Source organism: Trachypithecus francoisi, unplaced genomic scaffold, assembly GCF_009764315.1.
Source record: "Trachypithecus francoisi isolate TF-2019V2 unplaced genomic scaffold, Tfra_2.0 Lachesis_group20, whole genome shotgun sequence".
NCBI lineage: Eukaryota > Metazoa > Chordata > Mammalia > Primates > Cercopithecidae > Trachypithecus > Trachypithecus francoisi.
The window spans coordinates 16,468,159-16,485,197 of record NW_022681466.1 but is presented as its reverse complement, the minus strand read 5'-3'; the positions used below and the strand labels follow the sequence as shown (position 1 = coordinate 16,485,197).

At 50.9% G+C, this 17,039-nt stretch overlaps 1 protein-coding gene across 2 annotated transcripts in view; it reads right to left on the bottom strand.

The window, feature by feature from the left end:
- Positions 1–1,731: 1,731 nt before the first annotated feature.
- The window catches only part of MPP2 (membrane palmitoylated protein 2), a 32,350-nt gene continuing 17,042 nt past the window's right edge, over positions 1,732–17,039 (bottom strand). For both annotated transcript variants that reach the window (XM_033182825.1, XM_033182826.1), the window contains 10 exons: positions 9,738–9,890; positions 9,438–9,587; positions 8,834–9,061; positions 7,987–8,118; positions 7,773–7,878; positions 7,619–7,687; positions 7,221–7,382; positions 6,310–6,512; positions 5,807–5,935; positions 1,732–4,356 (listed from right to left, as the gene is read on the bottom strand). In XM_033182825.1, coding sequence (XP_033038716.1) covers positions 4,180–4,356; positions 5,807–5,935; positions 6,310–6,512; positions 7,221–7,382; positions 7,619–7,687; positions 7,773–7,878; positions 7,987–8,118; positions 8,834–9,061; positions 9,438–9,587; positions 9,738–9,890 — 1,509 coding nt within the window. In that variant the 3' untranslated portion in view covers positions 1,732–4,179. The remainder of the gene's footprint in view (positions 4,357–5,806; positions 5,936–6,309; positions 6,513–7,220; positions 7,383–7,618; positions 7,688–7,772; positions 7,879–7,986; positions 8,119–8,833; positions 9,062–9,437; positions 9,588–9,737; positions 9,891–17,039) is intronic.

Here is a 17,039-nt window from a genome sequence, read left to right as displayed (position 1 = left end):
GCAGTGGCACGACCTTGGCTCATTGTGACCTCTGCCTCCCAGATTGCAATACAAGTAATTCTCCTGCCTCAGGCTCCTGAGTGGCTGGGACTACAGGTGTGCACCACCACACCCAGCTAATTTTTGTATTTTTGGCAGCCACAGGGTTTCACTATGTTGGCCAGCCTGGTCTTGAACTCCTGACCTCAGGTGATCCACCCGCCTTTGCCTCCCAAAGTGCTGGGAGTACAGGAGTGAGCCACCACGCCCACCCAGCCAATTTCATTATTTTTATGGCTACACTGCATCCCATGGTGTATATGTACCACATTTTCTTTATCCAATCCACTACTGATGGGCACCTAAATTGATTCATTGTCTTTGCTATGGTGAATAGTGCTACCATAAGCATACAAGTGTGTTGGAGGCCGAAAGAATGAGGGTCGTGATCAACTCAGTATACCACTGAAGGCTATACGAGCAAACAGCAAACTGTTCTCATAAATGCAGAATGTTGGCAAAAAACTGACAAACTGCGTCTGCCGCCCAGAAGGAATGCTGAGGGCAGTCACACCCCAGGCGCAGTGTTTGTGATTATCTACAAGCACACCTGAAGCCTGTTAGCAATTATGTGAACCTGTGATAAATCAAGCAGCTGACCAATGGTTACCTGCTCCTCCCTGCTCTTTCTGCCCAATAAATAGGGAGGGCTGTGGAAGCTCAGGGCCCTTGCTCACTAGAAGCAAAAGCAAGGACCCCTTCTTTAAAGCAGATTCTTTTGTATTAAGTTTTCATTTCTGTGTTCATCCTCTTTTGTTCAGTCCCCTAGTAACTGTCACAAGTGGCATTCATCCTACGTTCAGTCCCATAGTGACAATCACACAAGTGCAGGTATCTTTCTGGTGAAATGATTTCTTCTGCTTTGGGTCGATGCCCAGTGATGGGATTGCTGGAATGAAAGGTAGTGCTATGAAAAATCTCCAAACCGCTTTCCACAGGGGCTGAACTAATCTACATTCCCACCAACAGTGTAAAAGCACTCCTTTTGTCTGCAACTTCACCAGCATCTCTTATTTTTTGACCTTTTAGTAATAGCCATTCTGGGCCGGGCGCGGTGGCTCAAGCCTGTAATCCCAGCACTTTGGGAGGCTGAGGCGGGTGGATCACGAGGTCAGGAGATCGAGACCCTCCTGGCTAACACGGTGAAACCCCGTCTCTACTAAAAATACAAAAAACTAGCCAAGCAAGGTGGCGGGCACCTGTAGTCCCAGCTACTCGGAGGCTGAGGCGGGAGAATGGTGGGAACCCGGGAGGCGGAGCTTGCAGTGAGCCGAGATCGCGCCACTGCACTCCAGCCTGGGCGACACAGCGAGACTCCGCTCTCAAAAAATAAAAAATAAAAAAAAATAATAATAATAATAGCCATTCTGACTGGTGTGAGGTGGTAACTCATCATGGTTTTGGTTTGCATTTCTCTGATGATTAGTGACATTAGGCACTTTTTCACACATTGTCACTTGTATGTCTTGTTTTGAGAAATGTCTGTTCATGTCCTTGGGTACAAGCACTTAGAAGGAGCATCTTCTGGGGATGGGGGAGTGTGCAGGGGCAAGACAGGAAAGGAAGACATTGCAGAAAACAAGACATGTCACTCTGACTTCCATTCTAGAGTCATCTGTGCTGTGCTCCCCAGCTCTCACTTTCTCCCAAAGCCATCCACCAACCCCAACCAAAGACAAGCAGAGCCAGAAGCCTTTGCTTTCACATTTAATCCAAGGAAAAGAAAAAACCCATCAGTGAGAAAACTCAAGAACTGGATGGCTGAGGGAGGGGACAGAGGAAGGGCACTGGGGCTGGGACTGAACATGGACAGTGGATGGTAGGGTCCTCACTCTCCTGAGGTCCCTCAAATACAAGAGTCCACAATGGCAGGGAGGGAGAAGAGTCACAGAGCTAATGTGGCGGGCACACACACCTGTTCCAACCCAGCCCCAGCCCTGTCCCAGGTGAGCCAAGGACTGACAGCCTCCGCTCCCACTTGATAGGTACCTGGGAGGGCTGTGGAGTGGGGCTCAGGCAGGGGAGGTAGGAGGCTGTTCAGAGAGGAAGGACTGAGAAGAGACAAGAGGGAAGGGCTCCAGGCCTGTCACTAGCAGTGAAGGTGCCATGAGGGCCAGGTACCCAACCCATCTCCATCAGAGAAGATGGTCATTTGGACCAAGGGGGCAACAAATCTTTCCCTAGCCTCTACCCTCAAGTCCCCCAGGGAAGGTAGGACCTGGCAAGTGACCCCACAGCCTCAACTCAGCAGAAAAACACCCCATTTCCTTCCCACTCCCTTAGGCTGAGGGTGATGCAAGGGACAGATGAACCAGGATGAAAGGACACTGATCAAGGGAAAAGAGGAGCAGGAAGATGAGTGCGTAGTATATGCAGAGGCACACCAACGAGACGGGGGCAGGCCTGGCCTTTCCACCCCATGTGTACACTCTATGCAAATGTAAATGAGATTCCTAGTATAAGAAATATATTCTAACATTTGTAATAAATATTCTGTTTATTCTCCTTCCCCTTCCCTAGGAAATGGGCACACAGTGGTTCAGGGGCCAGCTTTGGCTGACGCTGCAGAAAAGACTAGTTAGACACTTGGAAGAACTGGGAGGCACAGGGGTTTGGACTCGGGGTGTCCCAGGTTGTCCCCTGAGGACAGGCTCACCCCGGAAGGAATGCAGAGAACAACGAAGGATGAGATGCCCAAATACATCTAGGACAGCATTCTTTCTTAAAGGGAGTCTCCTATTTTACAAAACTGCCCTCCCCAAGTGACGGCAGGGGGGCATTTAGGGTAGAGGGACAATAGGACAAGGGAGAAAACATCAGGAAAGGACCAGGGCTTCGGAGTCTGGGATCACGGTATTATAAGAAATGAGGGCTGATGGGGAACCCCCAGAAAGGGGCCCCAAAGAGTGACCTCCAAAACAAAACAATCCTTTGCTTCCTCCCCAAACTAAACCTGACACACACACACACACGCACGTGCACACACACACACACACACACACATACATATACACACACCCCAGTGCCAGAGGCACAGACAGGCGCCAAGCATGCACATGGAACCACAGGCTGTGCAGACTACAGTGTAAATGGCGCCCCCTGGAGTTGTGTGTCAGGAACCTCCTGGTGGGCAACTGTCCTTCAAGCCCAGGCTCCCAAGGTCCCTTCTGCACTCCTCCTCAGCCCCTCCAACCCGGCAGCCCTGACGCAACTGGGTTACCTAGACCTGGCTAGAGAAAAAACCAAAATGGACCAAGGTCAAGGACACAGAACCCAGACCTGTGCCTGCTGTGGGCCATGGAGAGCTTGGGGCTCTTCAGTTGATAGCAGCAGGTTGTCACAGGGCTCAGCCCTCCATCCCGCGCCTACCTGGGCTGAGCCCACTGGCCCCTGCCAGCCTGGCCCTGTGGGGAGCAGGGCTGACCTGTCAGGACACATTGGAAAAATCTGGAAAAACTTCGGCAGTGAGAAGCTGTGGATGAGGGAGGGACCGAGCAGCATCTGCCCTGTGACCCTGCCCCTTTCCGAGGGAGCTGGGAGCTACAGTGCTCTGCAGCTGTGGCCACTGGCTCTCACTCTGACTCCTCCAGCCTTCAAGATGGCACCAGGCTGGCACCACCACCCAGGCCTGTCTGGCTGCCAGTGGGACATGCATTCCCCTGGCCACATGGAAACAGCCCAAGGCCTGCTCCTGCGACACAGGGGTGAGAGGTGGAAGGAGTCCAGGAATGGGGTGGGTGTGGCCAGTCCAGAGGAGAACTGGTGACTGGGGAGGGGTGGCAGGGGGCAGTGTACCTACTGACCATGTGGTCCCAAAGCAGCTTTTATCTTCTCTGTACTGACCATTATGGAGGTGACTCTGACACATTCCTGGGCATGGCTTGGCCCTCAGAGATATCTGGTGGCCAATGGGCATTGGGAGTGGGCAGCACCTGGGCACAGGGTACCCCATGAATGCCCACCTCCCTGGCAGTGCACGCCTCTGTGCTGAAGCCAGACTTAGGGGCTGCTGGGAGCTATTACCCAAGGAGAGCCAGATATAGGGGCTAAGGATTGTGGCAGGGGGTCACAGGTCAGGAATGGGATGGATTCAGGTTCTGGGTTTCAACACAGAGTGGGCCGAGGACCAGGTGAACAGGCTCAGTACACCCAGCTGACAGGCACCCACTGGGGCTCTGTCCGTAGCTTCTCCATGGCCGCCTGGAGCTCACGGAAGGTCCTCTCCAGGTTGCTATTGACCAGGCAGAGGTCAAAGTAGTGCCCATAGCCCCTCTGGATGCGGCTGCTCTCCTCCACTGTCCGTCTCAGGTCCGCCTCCTGCCCAGGCACAAAGGGGACCTCCCTACAGTCAGTTCCCACAACTCACCCCCACTGTCAGAAGGAGCTACAGCTCCCCCACTCCCCCTCCCCAAAGCCCAACCCTGGTGTGGACTCCCTGGCTAGGGAGTGAGGGGCCCCTCTCTGTTTGCCTCAAAGTGGCTCACCATCAACCACAAACAGATGATGAGTGAAAGGGAGGAAATAAGCTTTAGTAACTGCCAATCACACCCCTAAATGCTTTGCATGCCACATAATCTTCACTACAGCTTTGCAAAGTAGGATTAATTCTTCCCCATTTATAACAGAGAAAATTAAGGTACAAAAAGGTCACACAGACAGTGGCTAAACAGGGTCTGCCTGACTCTCAAGTCAGTGCTCCCTCAAGTCTGACTAGGCTGCCTTATCTATGCAGCATGACAGGCTGGTACCAGGGCAATCCACAAGTACCCAGGACAACCCCACCCTCGACCCAGTGGAAGCTGGCTGGGCAGGGGTGGGGAAGGGTACTTGAAAACTGACTTAAATAAGCTGAAGCTAGCTATATCCCAGCAGCTCCGGTTGGCCACACCTTTTGCCAAGGAGGAGGTGCCCAGAATGGGAATCAGGCAAGGGTCCAGAGCTCCTAAGGGGGTCACTGGCAGAAGGGTGCCAGCCTAGACAGCCTCTTCTGGGCCCCAGCCATGCTAGAGGGTGGGGTTGTCCTGGGTACTTGTGGATTGCCCTGGTACCAGCCTGTCATGCTGCATAGGTAAGGCAGCCTAGTCAGACTTGAGGGAGCACTGACTTGAGAGTCAGGCAGACCCTGTTTAGCCACTGACTGTGTGACCTTTTTGTACCTTTTGTACCCAGGGCCTGAGTGCAGCAGCACCAGGCATGGCCAGCAGAGGGACCCCTGAGCTCAGAGCTCTGCAAACCCTCCACCTCCTGGGAAGGCGCAGCAAGACACAGGGAGGAAGGAGGAAGGGGCTGGAGTCCTGCAATGCAGGCTTGAAGCCTCTCCTCCAGGCAACGCCTGCTCTCTTACACTGACTCACCCCTCCAGCCAGCCTTCCCGCCTCTGGCTTTCTCCTACCTTTCAGCTTTCCCCCAGCTATAAGCAACCCAAGCTCACCTGGCCCACCTCCTGCCCACCTCTTCCACTGGCCCTCTGGAACTCTCTCTGGCCAGCATTCTGTCCCTGCAGAGTGGGCTGAGTTGGGGGCCTGGAGTTAGAAGCACATGTGTCCCAGGCTAGCTGTGTGCCTGGCTCACTCTGAGACTTTGGACTTCCTCTCTCAGACCTCTCGTTCCACATCTGTGCAGTGGGGGACCACGTCCTGCCTCACCGATAACTGGAGCAGGCCCCTGTCCCTCCCCAACAACACCTCCTTCTCTCTGTCAGCTCAGGCCTGTCCCCCACCACCCTAGGCAGCCATTGGACGCCTCCCCAACACCTCAGAGCCCTCACCGTGAGCTGCTTGGTGGACACTCCACTCTCCAGCGCCGCCCTGTTCGTGGCCCGCAGGGTCTCGAAGTCTGGGCCCTCGATGAACACCACGTCAGGGACAAACTCGGCCGTTCGTAGCACCTTCACTGCCTGCAGAAGGAGAAGGTAGGGTAGGGAGCATATCCCCATGTCTGTCCTGGGAACCAGAGAAAGGCTGTGAGGGTGACTGGGGTTGGGGTGGGCACTTGGGAGTGGGTGGAAAAGGGTGCCTAGGGGTCTGGGACATGAGTCCTGGGACAAATGACAAATAGCTGGCAGGTGGCTGGGGTGACTGGAGGAGACTAGAGGAGGAGTGGGGGCTCTGGAAGGCTGAGAAAGGTTCCAGATAGGCTGGATTTCAAGCAGTAGTTGAGGGCAAGGGGGTACATGGGTGTGCTCAGGTGACAGGTACCTGGAACTATGGGGGAGCACTGAGGCAGCAGAGAGGACATTGGGCAGGCTGGGAAGGAGCAGAATGGCAGTACCTGGGGGTTGACATCCAGCATGCACACCTTCCTGGCAGCGACCACACCCCGGATGGAGTCAATACATGTGCCATACAGGTTGCCCTCGTATTCGCCATGTTCCAGGTAGCGCCCAGCACGGATGTCAGCCTCCATCTCCCCACGGGACACAAAGCTGTAACCCTGACCTTCCTGCTCTGAGTCTTTGGGCCACCGGGAGGTGTCTAGGGGGCTGGGGGTAGGTTGAGCCGAATGGGCACAGGCAGGTCACAGTGCCTCAGACACATATACGCACACTTACCCAAGCCCCCGTTTCCCAGCCTTGGGGGTGCAGTCTGCCCCTCATCTTGCCAGCACTGCTGCCTTTGCACACACCTACCCCCCACCCTCCCCACTGGCACACACAGAGACATCAGGTGGTAACCCTGGTCTAACCCAGAGCCCACAGATGAGAGGCTGAGGTACAGAAAGGGCAATGTACAGCCCAAAGCCACACAGCAAGAGCCAAGCAGACCAGGGCAGTGCTCTTAGTCCTGCCTCTGGCAGCCAGGAGCTTCCACCACCCCCGCTGGTTCTGCCACTAAGAAGCCCTGTCTTCCACAAGGCTACACATACACAGCTCATAGCCTGTTTCACCCGGGTGCACAGCTGGGCACTCACTTTCTTCATGGCTTTTAGCAAGTGAAACAAGAGAAGGAAAGGGGACGCCAGCCCAGCCCACTAGGCCACCTGTTGGCAGGACACTTCCCTCATCCTTCCTGAGCCTGAAGTTCCCCTACCTACCCACAGAGGGCGTGCACCCCAACCCGTACACCCAAAGGTACCACCTGGCCTGGCGCCCATGAAGATGCCCATTCGGTAGGCTCAGCCCTGGCCCCCAGGGGAGCCCCTGCTCCCTGTCCCCGACTCAGCAGAGCCCAGCTCCCACTCACAGGGCACCGTGGTGCCATAGCGATCTGGATCCCACATGATGAGCTTGTTCTTCAGGCTGCGCCGTCCCACGCCCTGAGCCCCAATCAGCACCAGGGTTTTCCGGCGGAACGGGGGCATGCGGGCCACCTCCTCATAAATGAGCAACTCATGACAGTCAAACTCTGGACACAGGGAGATGGTGCTGCTCACCAGGCTGCACGGTGAGGGAGGGGCGGAGCTCTCAGGGAGGCTGAGGGCAAAACGGCTTGGAACAGGGGAGCAAGGGGGAGTCGGGCAGGGCCTAGGGACATGGCTGGCAGCATCTGAGCCAGGCACACATCTTCACGGGTGATGCGTGGGGACAGGGAAAGGCAAGCCATGTTAGAGGAGGACAAAGGGGGGGCACTCTGATACCCACCTGCATTCTTGGTGGTCAAATACATCATTCGCTTCTTTTTCTTTCCTGAAAGGCTGCCGCATAGGGTCCCTGGCCATAGGGAGCTAGGTGAGTGAGGCAGACAGGGCCCTGTCGGATCCCAGATTGGAGATGTGGGGTAGGGGGGACCTCCTACCTGAGTTTGGTGTCAGCTCCAGGTCCCTCTTGACAAATGCTTTCCGCTTCTCCTCCAGCAGCTGGCTGGGGATGAGCCCAGCACTGCCCCCTTCAACATGACATGCCTGAAATGGACATGAGACCAAGATCTGCCTGAGCAAGAGGACCCCTCCCTGTGCCCTTGCCCTCCCATGCACCACACCTGGAGAGATGCAGGGGTGCCCGGGGCTCTCCTGCCACCAGTTGGGATCGTCCTGGTTTACGATCTGGAGCAAGTCCCCGGCGTTGAAGCGCAGGCCTGCTTCCTTGCAGAGGATGAGGCTGTCTCGGGCCGGGTCATAGTCAAAGTGACATTTCACGAATACCTGGGCCCAGGAATCAGCAAAGGGTCGGGGGAAGGGGCAGTAGAAGGCTGCAGGTGGAGGTCTACCCCGTGCCCCCTCTTTTCACAAAGACACAAGGGGAAATGGAACCGTCCCCCTGCAGGAGTGATGCCTCCAGGCCCGCCCATGTGCCTCCCTAGTGCCAACTTCCCTTCACATCTAGTACTACAGGATTCAGATCTTAGGACCAAGGATATGGGACCACCAAGTAGGGGACAGGACCCTGGCACCTAATCCTGGATCCCTCCCTCCACTCACCCTCTACCCTTGGAGAAGGGCTCTGGCAGAGGGCGAGAGAGCCAATAGGAGAGGTAGACAGAGCAGCCAGACCCCCAGAATCCACCAACTAGGAGACAGTTGTCCAGGACATAGGACAACGCCACCCACCCTGCGCATGCGCACAAACATGTGGAGAACACTGACCACGATGCAGGCACTCTCTCATACACTCTGGTACCCCAGGCTGTGGCTGCATGCATAATGCCGGCCAATGCGGGAGCACGTGCAGGTGCAGCAGGGGCAGAGGCCTGTCAGCGGCTGCATTCAGCTGCCCCTGGGCTGCAGGTCCCACCCTCGTCTCCCCTGGAGGAAACCAGTAGGAGAGGAGGGCCTCAGTGAGACTTGCAACCCTGACAGGCAGGAGGCTCAGCCATCCCTTGGGCCTTCTGCTGAGTGAGGGGCTGGTGGAGGGGCCCACCTGGCGGGGCAGATGGGGCTCCTGGTAGCTGGGCAGGATCTTGAGGATGACACTGCCACTGGCATTGTGCAGGAGCTCCTGCAGTGCACGGGGGTCACTGCCCACTGGCTGCCCGTTCACCTCCTTGATGATGTCACCCACATGCAGCAGGCCTTGCTGAGCCACCATGCCCCCATGCAGAATGCGTGCGATCACCAGCTCGCCGCCCTCCACGCGGAACGTTACACCCTGGAGGTCAGAGGGAGAGTGTAAGATGAGGCCGCGATTGCTCCAAGTCAGAATCTTCAAATACTCTCCTAATAGCACCTCCATTCCTGTCCCCACACACCCACCCCCGCACTCACAAAGTCCTCCTCCATCCTTCTGCCTAAATTCTTCACTTAGAGCAGGTACTAATGGCGGGGGGAAGTGGGCAGACTGGAGAGGTGCGGACACAGGTGAGTGTGCAGTGTCTATGGTCTCCTGGGTCTGCATGGGCCCTTCCCTGCACAAAGCTGGCCCCATCTTCATCTTCAGACCACGCTTGGCCTTTTTTGTCCCCTCATTGGTTATTCTCAATCCCCCACCCTCACCAGCCCCGCCTCTGGCCCTGCCCAGTCCTCACCAGATGTTCTCCGGCTGTCTTTCGGATGCCCACCATGCGCACGGCGTCGGGAGGTACAGGCTGGTTGCTGAATGTAGGGTCCAGGCCAGGGCTGGGGGGTGGTGTCTCATAAGTCTTTGAGGCCACAGAGTCATGCGTCTCCAGGAGGGACTAGGGGGTGGTGGGAAAAGAAGGGACAATGGGGCAGTGCCCTGGCTCTCTTCCCATCCCAGCTCCAACTTCCTGCCGGCCCCTCCAACAGCAGCATGCCCCGGTCCACCCGCCTCCTGCTCCCTCACCCCAGCCCCAGCGGCCAGGAACCTGGAAGTGGGGCTTCTGGAGGATGTGGGCCAGCTCGGCAGCAGTGCTGCTCTGCTCAGCCAGCTGTGCCAGGTCCCGCAGGATCTCCTGCACCAGCTCCAGGTTGTTGTCTCTCACGGCCTCCAGTTTCGTCTCCTCCAGCCTCTCATGGGCCTGGGGGTGGAAGCAGAACAGGTGCAGCTAGGAGCTTCCCCAGGAGCCCTGAGACACCAAGCAGGGTCCTCCTCAGCCCCCAGGCATTTTCCCCACCCCACTCCCAGCCCCCAGCTTCAGCTCCTCACTCACTGACACACAATAATACCCACACGTGCACATTCTTTCCTTGCTGTCTCCTTTCTTCCCCAAAATGACTAGGACCTACTTTAGGGAAGGAAGAAACCAAAGGACAAACTTTCCTTTCCATCCCCTTGCCACAGAGGGTCATTAGAAGTTACCAAATTGTCCCCAGCTCCCAGGACCCTATATGCATTGGCATTCAAAAATAGCTTCTTCTACCGGACATCATGGTTGGGTGGGGTCTTGAAGACCCTGAAGCCCCGGATGAGGAAGTTAGGGAGGTGGAATAACTTTCCCAGAGTCACTAGGACTTGCACTTGCATCTCCAGGCTCTCAACTCAGTGTTCCCAATGAATGAGGGGCCACAAAATCAGCACATGGTGCCAGGAGCAGGGCCCGCACCTATTTGTCGCTCTGCTGGCTCCGGGTTCCATACCAAGGTGTGCTGAAAACGGAAAAGGAATCCTTCGCCAGTGACCAGCCCAGTGGGGAGTGTTAGGTTAGGTGGATCAGGAAGAAAGGAATTCCATTTCAAGAGTATATATGAAGACCTTTTTTTCCCCTCTGAATCTTTGAAAGATCATTGCAGACAACACAAGCCACTTTATCCCAAAGTATTTCAGCATGCATTTCATAGGAACAAAGACATTCTGCTGCATAAACCACAATACCATTATCACCTGCAAGAAATTTCACATTGATTCATTAATATATTATGTAAGACAGTCCATATTCAAATGTCTACTCTTGTCCCAAAAGTATCCTTTATAGTTCTATTTTTTTCTGATTCAGGATCCAATTGATGATCATATGTTGTATTTGGTTGACACATCTTTTTATTCTCCTCTAATCTAGAACAGATCCCAGTAACTTTTAGACTTTCAGGACATTTGTTGTTTCGTTTTGTTTTTTGTGTCTGTTTTTGTTTTGTAGGGACAGGGTCTCACTACGTTGCCTAGGCTGGTCTCAGACTCTGGGCTTCAAGCAATCCTCCCGCCTCAGGCTCCCAAAGCCTGGGATTACAGGTGTGAGCCACTGCACCCAGCTTAGACATTTTTAGACTCCAGGCCAGTAGTTTTTAGGATGCTCTAGCACTAGATTTAGTTGATTGTTTCCTCATGATTAGACTTACGTTAGTCCTTTTGACAAGAGTTCTATGTAGGTGATCTTGTGTCTTTGTGTCTTTCTCATACTTTGAGACTATGTGACTCTTCTGTTCCCCCCAAATCCTTCACCAATGGATTCAGCATCAATTTATGATCCTTGCCTAAATGAATTATTATACTGGACATTGCAAAATAGTGATTACCTAATTCCCATGATTCCTTCTACATTTATTGGCATTCTACTATAAGAATGAGCTTTTCAGCCAGGCACAGTGGGTCACGCCTGGAATCCCTGCACTTTGGGAGGCCAAGGCGGGTGGATCACCTGAGGTCAGGAGTTTGCAAAACAGCCTGGCCAACGTGGTGAAACCCCGTTTCTACTACAAATACAAAAAATTAGCCGGGGGTATTGCTGGGCACCTGTAGTCCCAGCTACTCAGGAGGCTGAGGCAGGAGAATCGCTTGAACCTGGGAGGCGGAGGTTGCAATGAGCCGAGATCGTGCCATTGCACTCCAGCCTGGGCAACAAGAGCAAAATTCTGTTTCCAAAAAAAAAAAGAATGAGCTCTTCTTCTTTTCTCTCTTCCACCCTACTCCTCTTTCTCTCCTTCTCTCTCTCATGATATCACTACGAATTTTTTTTTTTATTATTTCATGTTCTAATCCATTATGATCACTATCTTCATTGACGCAGTTTATCCCAAATTTGTCCAGTGGGAGCCCCATTCACACCTCTGTCCTGCTGACATGTTCCCATCAGTCCTTGAGCATCTCCTTCCCTTCTGGCACAGGCTCATTTGATATGTTCCCTACCCCAGGTCTGGAATCAGCAATTCTCCAAGGAATCCTGATTTCTTTTAGCAGGGGATAGTATTTAGAAACCAAGATGTGGGCACTCAGTACCCATTGTTTTTGGGCATCATTTCTTTGGCAGTCATTAGTAGATACTGATGGCTCCAAATAAAATCAAACTCTAAAGGATTTTTTCATCTTCCCCCATTCCATATTTGTGTCTCCCTTCTCCTTCAGTGAGGACTTATTTCCCAATAACATCAATATATTTACTTATTTGTTCTGTCCTTCAATATTCAAAGCAGTTTCAGAATTGCTATACAACTGCTACTACCTATCACAAATCTATTAAGTAAAAATCAGCGGGGATGGGTAGTAGGGGCCTAAGGGATAAAAGACTACACACTGGGTATGGTGTACACTGCTTGGGTGATGGGTGCATCAAAATCTCAGAAATCACCACAAAAGGCCAAGCAAGGTGGCTTGTAATCCCAGTACTTTGCGAAGCCGAGGTAGGAGGATCACCTGAGGTCAGAAGTTCGAGACCAGCCTGACCAACATGGTAAAACCCCATCTCTACCAAAAATACAAAATTAGCCAGACATGGTGGCACATGCCTGTAATCCCAGCTACTCAGGAGGCTGAGGCACAAGAATCACTTGGACCTGGGAGGCAAAGGTTGCAGGGAGCTGAGATTGTGCCACTGCACTCCAGCCTGGGCAACAGAGTAAGACTCTGTTTCTAAATAAATAAAAAAATTGCCCTTTCTTACATAAAACATAGTACACTGTATATACCCTTTGACACCCTGGGGCTTTTGTTTATTTAACTGGTTTGGTTTGTTTTCTGGCTTTTTATTTAAAAATATGCCATAGAAATCACTCCATGAAACTGCATGGAGATCTTCCTTTATTATTATTTTTAGTTTGTTTGAGACAAAGTCTTGCTTTGTCACCCAGGATGGAGTGCAGTGTCACAGTCTCAGCTCACTGCATCCTCTGCCTCCCGGGTTGGGATTACAGGCGTGAACCACCGTGCCCATCTTATTATTTTAATTACTGCATTTGACTCCATTGCATGACTGGATTCCTGTAATTTATTCAACCAGCCTTCATGGGTATTTAGGTTGTTTCTAATACTTTGCTATTGCAAATAATGTTGCATTAAATGACTCTGGCATAGTATTGTAGATCTGTGGAGAAGATCTTCCATGTAAATTCCTAGAAGTCTTGCTGGGTCAAGTAATAAATACATAAGTAATTTTCTTAGATATTGACAAATTCCCCTCCATGGGACTTGGGCCAGTTTGCCCTCCTGCTAGCACTGTATGAGGGATATTCTTGAAGCTCACCACCAGAGTGTTGATCAAACATTTGCATGTCTGCCAATCACATGGAGGAGAAATGATCTCTCAGTGGGGCTTACTTTGCATTTTGCTTATTATGAGTGAAGTCAAACATCTCTCCATATGTTTAAGAGCCATCTGTATATACTTTTCTGTGAACTGTCTACTCATGTCTTTCCCAATTTTTCTGTCAGGTCTTGGTTTTTATTCTTTTCCCTATTTTAAAAAATGTTTTCTCTCTATTGGGAAAATTAGTCCTTTGTGATATCTCTTGCAAATCACTTCCCCCAGTTTGCCACTTGTCTTTTGACTCTGCTTGTGGTGTTTTTGCATGCAAAAAAAAAAAAAAAAATTTAGGTCAGGTGCGGTGGTTCACACCTGCAATCCCAGCACTTTGGGAGGTCGAGGAGGGAGGACTGCTTGAACCCAGGAGTTCAAGACCAGCCTGGGTAAGACAACAAGCCCCTGTTGCTACAAAATATTTTTAAAATGCACCTGAGCATTTTTAATGCTCATTTTAATGCATGGTGGCATGTACCTGAGGTCCCTGCTACTCTTACTTGGGAGGCTGAGGTGGAAGGATCACTTGAACCCAGGAGATTGAGGCTGCAGTGAGCACTATTTGCACCACTGCACTCCAGCCTGAGTGACAGAGCAAGACCTTGGTTCAAAAAAAAAAATTGTTTTTAATGTGGGTGAATGTAATAATCTTTCATGCATCTGAATTTTGAGGCATAGTTTTTTGTTTTCTTGTTTTGTTTTAAGGGAGGGCTTTTCCCATATACAGAGCCTTGTTTTCTTCTAGGATGTGTATGATTTATATTTTCACATAGAGATCTCTGATCTTTTTGGAGTTTATTTTGATATATGATGTGAGGAATAAATATACTTCAATATCTTTCAAAATTACTATCCAGATGTTCAATACCATTTATTAAAAATTAATGGCCGGGCACAATGGCTCATACCTGTAATCCCAGCACTTTGGGAGGCCAAGGCAGGAGGGTCACTGGAGCCCAGGAGTTCAAGACAGTAAGACCCCACCTCTATTTTTAAAAATTTGTTTAATTAAAAAAATTCACAAGAAAACTATTGTTTGATTTTTTTAGGTGTAAGAATAGTAGTATAACTTTTTAAAAGAATCCTTTTCAGTTGAGTCCAGTAGTTTATATACACAATGAAACACTTGCAGATGCAATCTATTATGGCTGAGATGTACTCCAAAACAATGGAGGAGAGAGGGAAGTGGACAAAGGTATGGATGAAATAAGATTATGCATGACTTGTTAAATGTTGAAGTGGGGTGTTAGGTGATAGAGGTTCAGGATATATTTTTAAATTTTTTCATAATAGAACATTTGTTTAGCCATGAGATGGTGAGATTTGAATAGCACCTCACAGGACTGCTGTGAGAATTTGGTGAGATGGACACAGTGCCTGGCACACCACACAGCAGGTGCTCAATAAAGGTTAGATCCTTTCTGCCTTCTCCTTCCCCAAACAGGCCAGGGAACAGCACCCCACATGGCCCCATAGCCTCCTAAACCATCCTCTGCCAGGTGGGCAGCATTTTAGACTGACACCCACAACCTACTGGGGAAACAGACAACTAATGGGGCAAAGGAGTAGCATTTGGGGACAGGAAAAAGCCCCAGAGGGTTGGTCTTCCACAGAGCCCTATGTGATTTTCAGTCATTTAGCTGGGCCCAGCCCATGGAGCCCCAGAGTGAGGGAGGCATCCCAGCTCTGGTTCTATTAGCCTGTGCCTAGGACAATGTTGGGAATCAAAGCCCCAACAACTGAGTGTCAAGAATAAACAAAGGCACTCAGGCAGCAACAATCTCACCATGGCAACCCTTGCATGGCTCTTTTGGGTTAACAGGAGCCAGCTCTGGCACAAGTGCCTGATGTGAGCATTAGAGAGGTCGCTCATTTTGACTTTAGCACCGTCTGGTCCATGGATGGAGGACAAGTTTTCTGAGGAGATGTGTTTGATCAAGGGGTAAGCCAGGGTGCCTCCTAAGCTGCTTACCTCTTATCTTTGACTTAATGACATTCCCACCATGGGCTAATCCATTCCTCCTCCTGTGGCCACTCCTGGACATTTTATACCCACAAATACGAAAGCACAGCTCTCCAAGCTCGACCTCACAGCCCTGAGGAAACTTTAAACATTTAATCATTCAAATACAAAACCAACACCTCAGTGGGCTGAACTAAACAAATAATTTTTTTTTTTTAGACAGAGTCTCACTCTGTAGCCCAAATTGGAGTGCAGTGGCACAATCTTGGCTCAATGCAACCTCCGCTTACCAGGCTCAAGCAATTCTTGTGCTTCAGTCTCCTGAGTAGCTGGGACTACAGGCACACGCCACCACCCCCAGCTAAATTTTTATATTTTAGTAGAGACGGGGTTTCACCATGTTGCCCAGGATGGTCACAAACTCCTGAGCTCAGGCAATCTGCCTGCGTCGGCCTCCCAAAGTGCTGGGATTACAGGCATGAGCCACCACACCTGGCCTAAATTAGATTTTTTAAATGATATAACAAGGATCTAAGAAAACCCACCACCCAAACTAAAAAACAAAGCTCTTGACAATATCCTACATCTAACCACATGCCCCACTCACCCCTCCCACTTGCAGAAAGCACCATCCTTTTTTTTTTTTTTTTTTTTGAGACGGAGTTTTGCTCATTGCCCAGGCAATGATGCAATCTCGGCTCCCTGCAACCTCCGCCTCCCGGGTTCAAGCGATTCTCCTGCCTCAGCCTCTCGAGTAGCTGGGATTACAGCATGCGCCAACACACCCATCTAATTTTGTATTTTTAGTAGAGATGGGGTTTCTCCATGTTGGTCAGGCTGGCCTTGAACTCCTGACCTCAGGTGATTCACCCAGCTCAGCCTCCCAAAGTGCTGGGATTACAGGTGTGAGCCACCGCACCCAGCTGAAAGCACCATCTTGATTTAGTGTGTTTGTCATTCCTTGGCTTCCCAATTAAAGAGTTTTAATGTGTCTGTATGTATTCTACATACTTCTGAAATGAATATAGTTAATAAAAAGGGAATAGTGTCTGTCCAAATGCATATTCTATGACATAAAAAAAGGGGGGAATCATGATTTTATCCATCCCTGGGGCCTGATTTTTTTTCACTTAATATTATCAAGTGAACAAATATTTCCCTTACTACTTTTTTACTCACTATTATTTTGCTAAGACTTATTCTTCTTTTTCATGTTAGGTGACACATCGCCCAGAACTAGAAGAGTGATTTGAATTTCTGTGGTAGCCATTCATTTCATTCTGCTCTGAAAATCATCCTCAGCAAAGCAGGGGCTCAAGCTCATGATAGACCAGAAGCTTGGGTGGGAGACACAGCTAGCTCATGTGGAGCCAGCCTGCATTCTGCTCTGTTTGCTCCCAATCCAGAGCCGTAGCAGGCTGCAGATGCAACACTACACAGTCATTTCAATGAAAAGTTTTCCCTTTGCCCTCTACTCCAATCCCCCTGATCATGGTAAAAGACAGGGAATTCCTATTTGAAGCCCTGGTTCATAATTAAATAGTGAAATAAAAAGCTGAAAGATGTCCCACAGAGTAGTGTGTCAGAAAGTAAAGGAACTCTTTAATGTGAGTTTGACAGATGTGACTTGCTTTAGCCAATGAACCATTATCAAATGTGAGCAGAGGCTTAGAAAGTGCTTGTGACTAAGGGCTTGTCATTCCTTGCTTGTGAGACACCATGTGAAGGTGGCTGAGGATGAGAGACCAGATGGAAAGGGG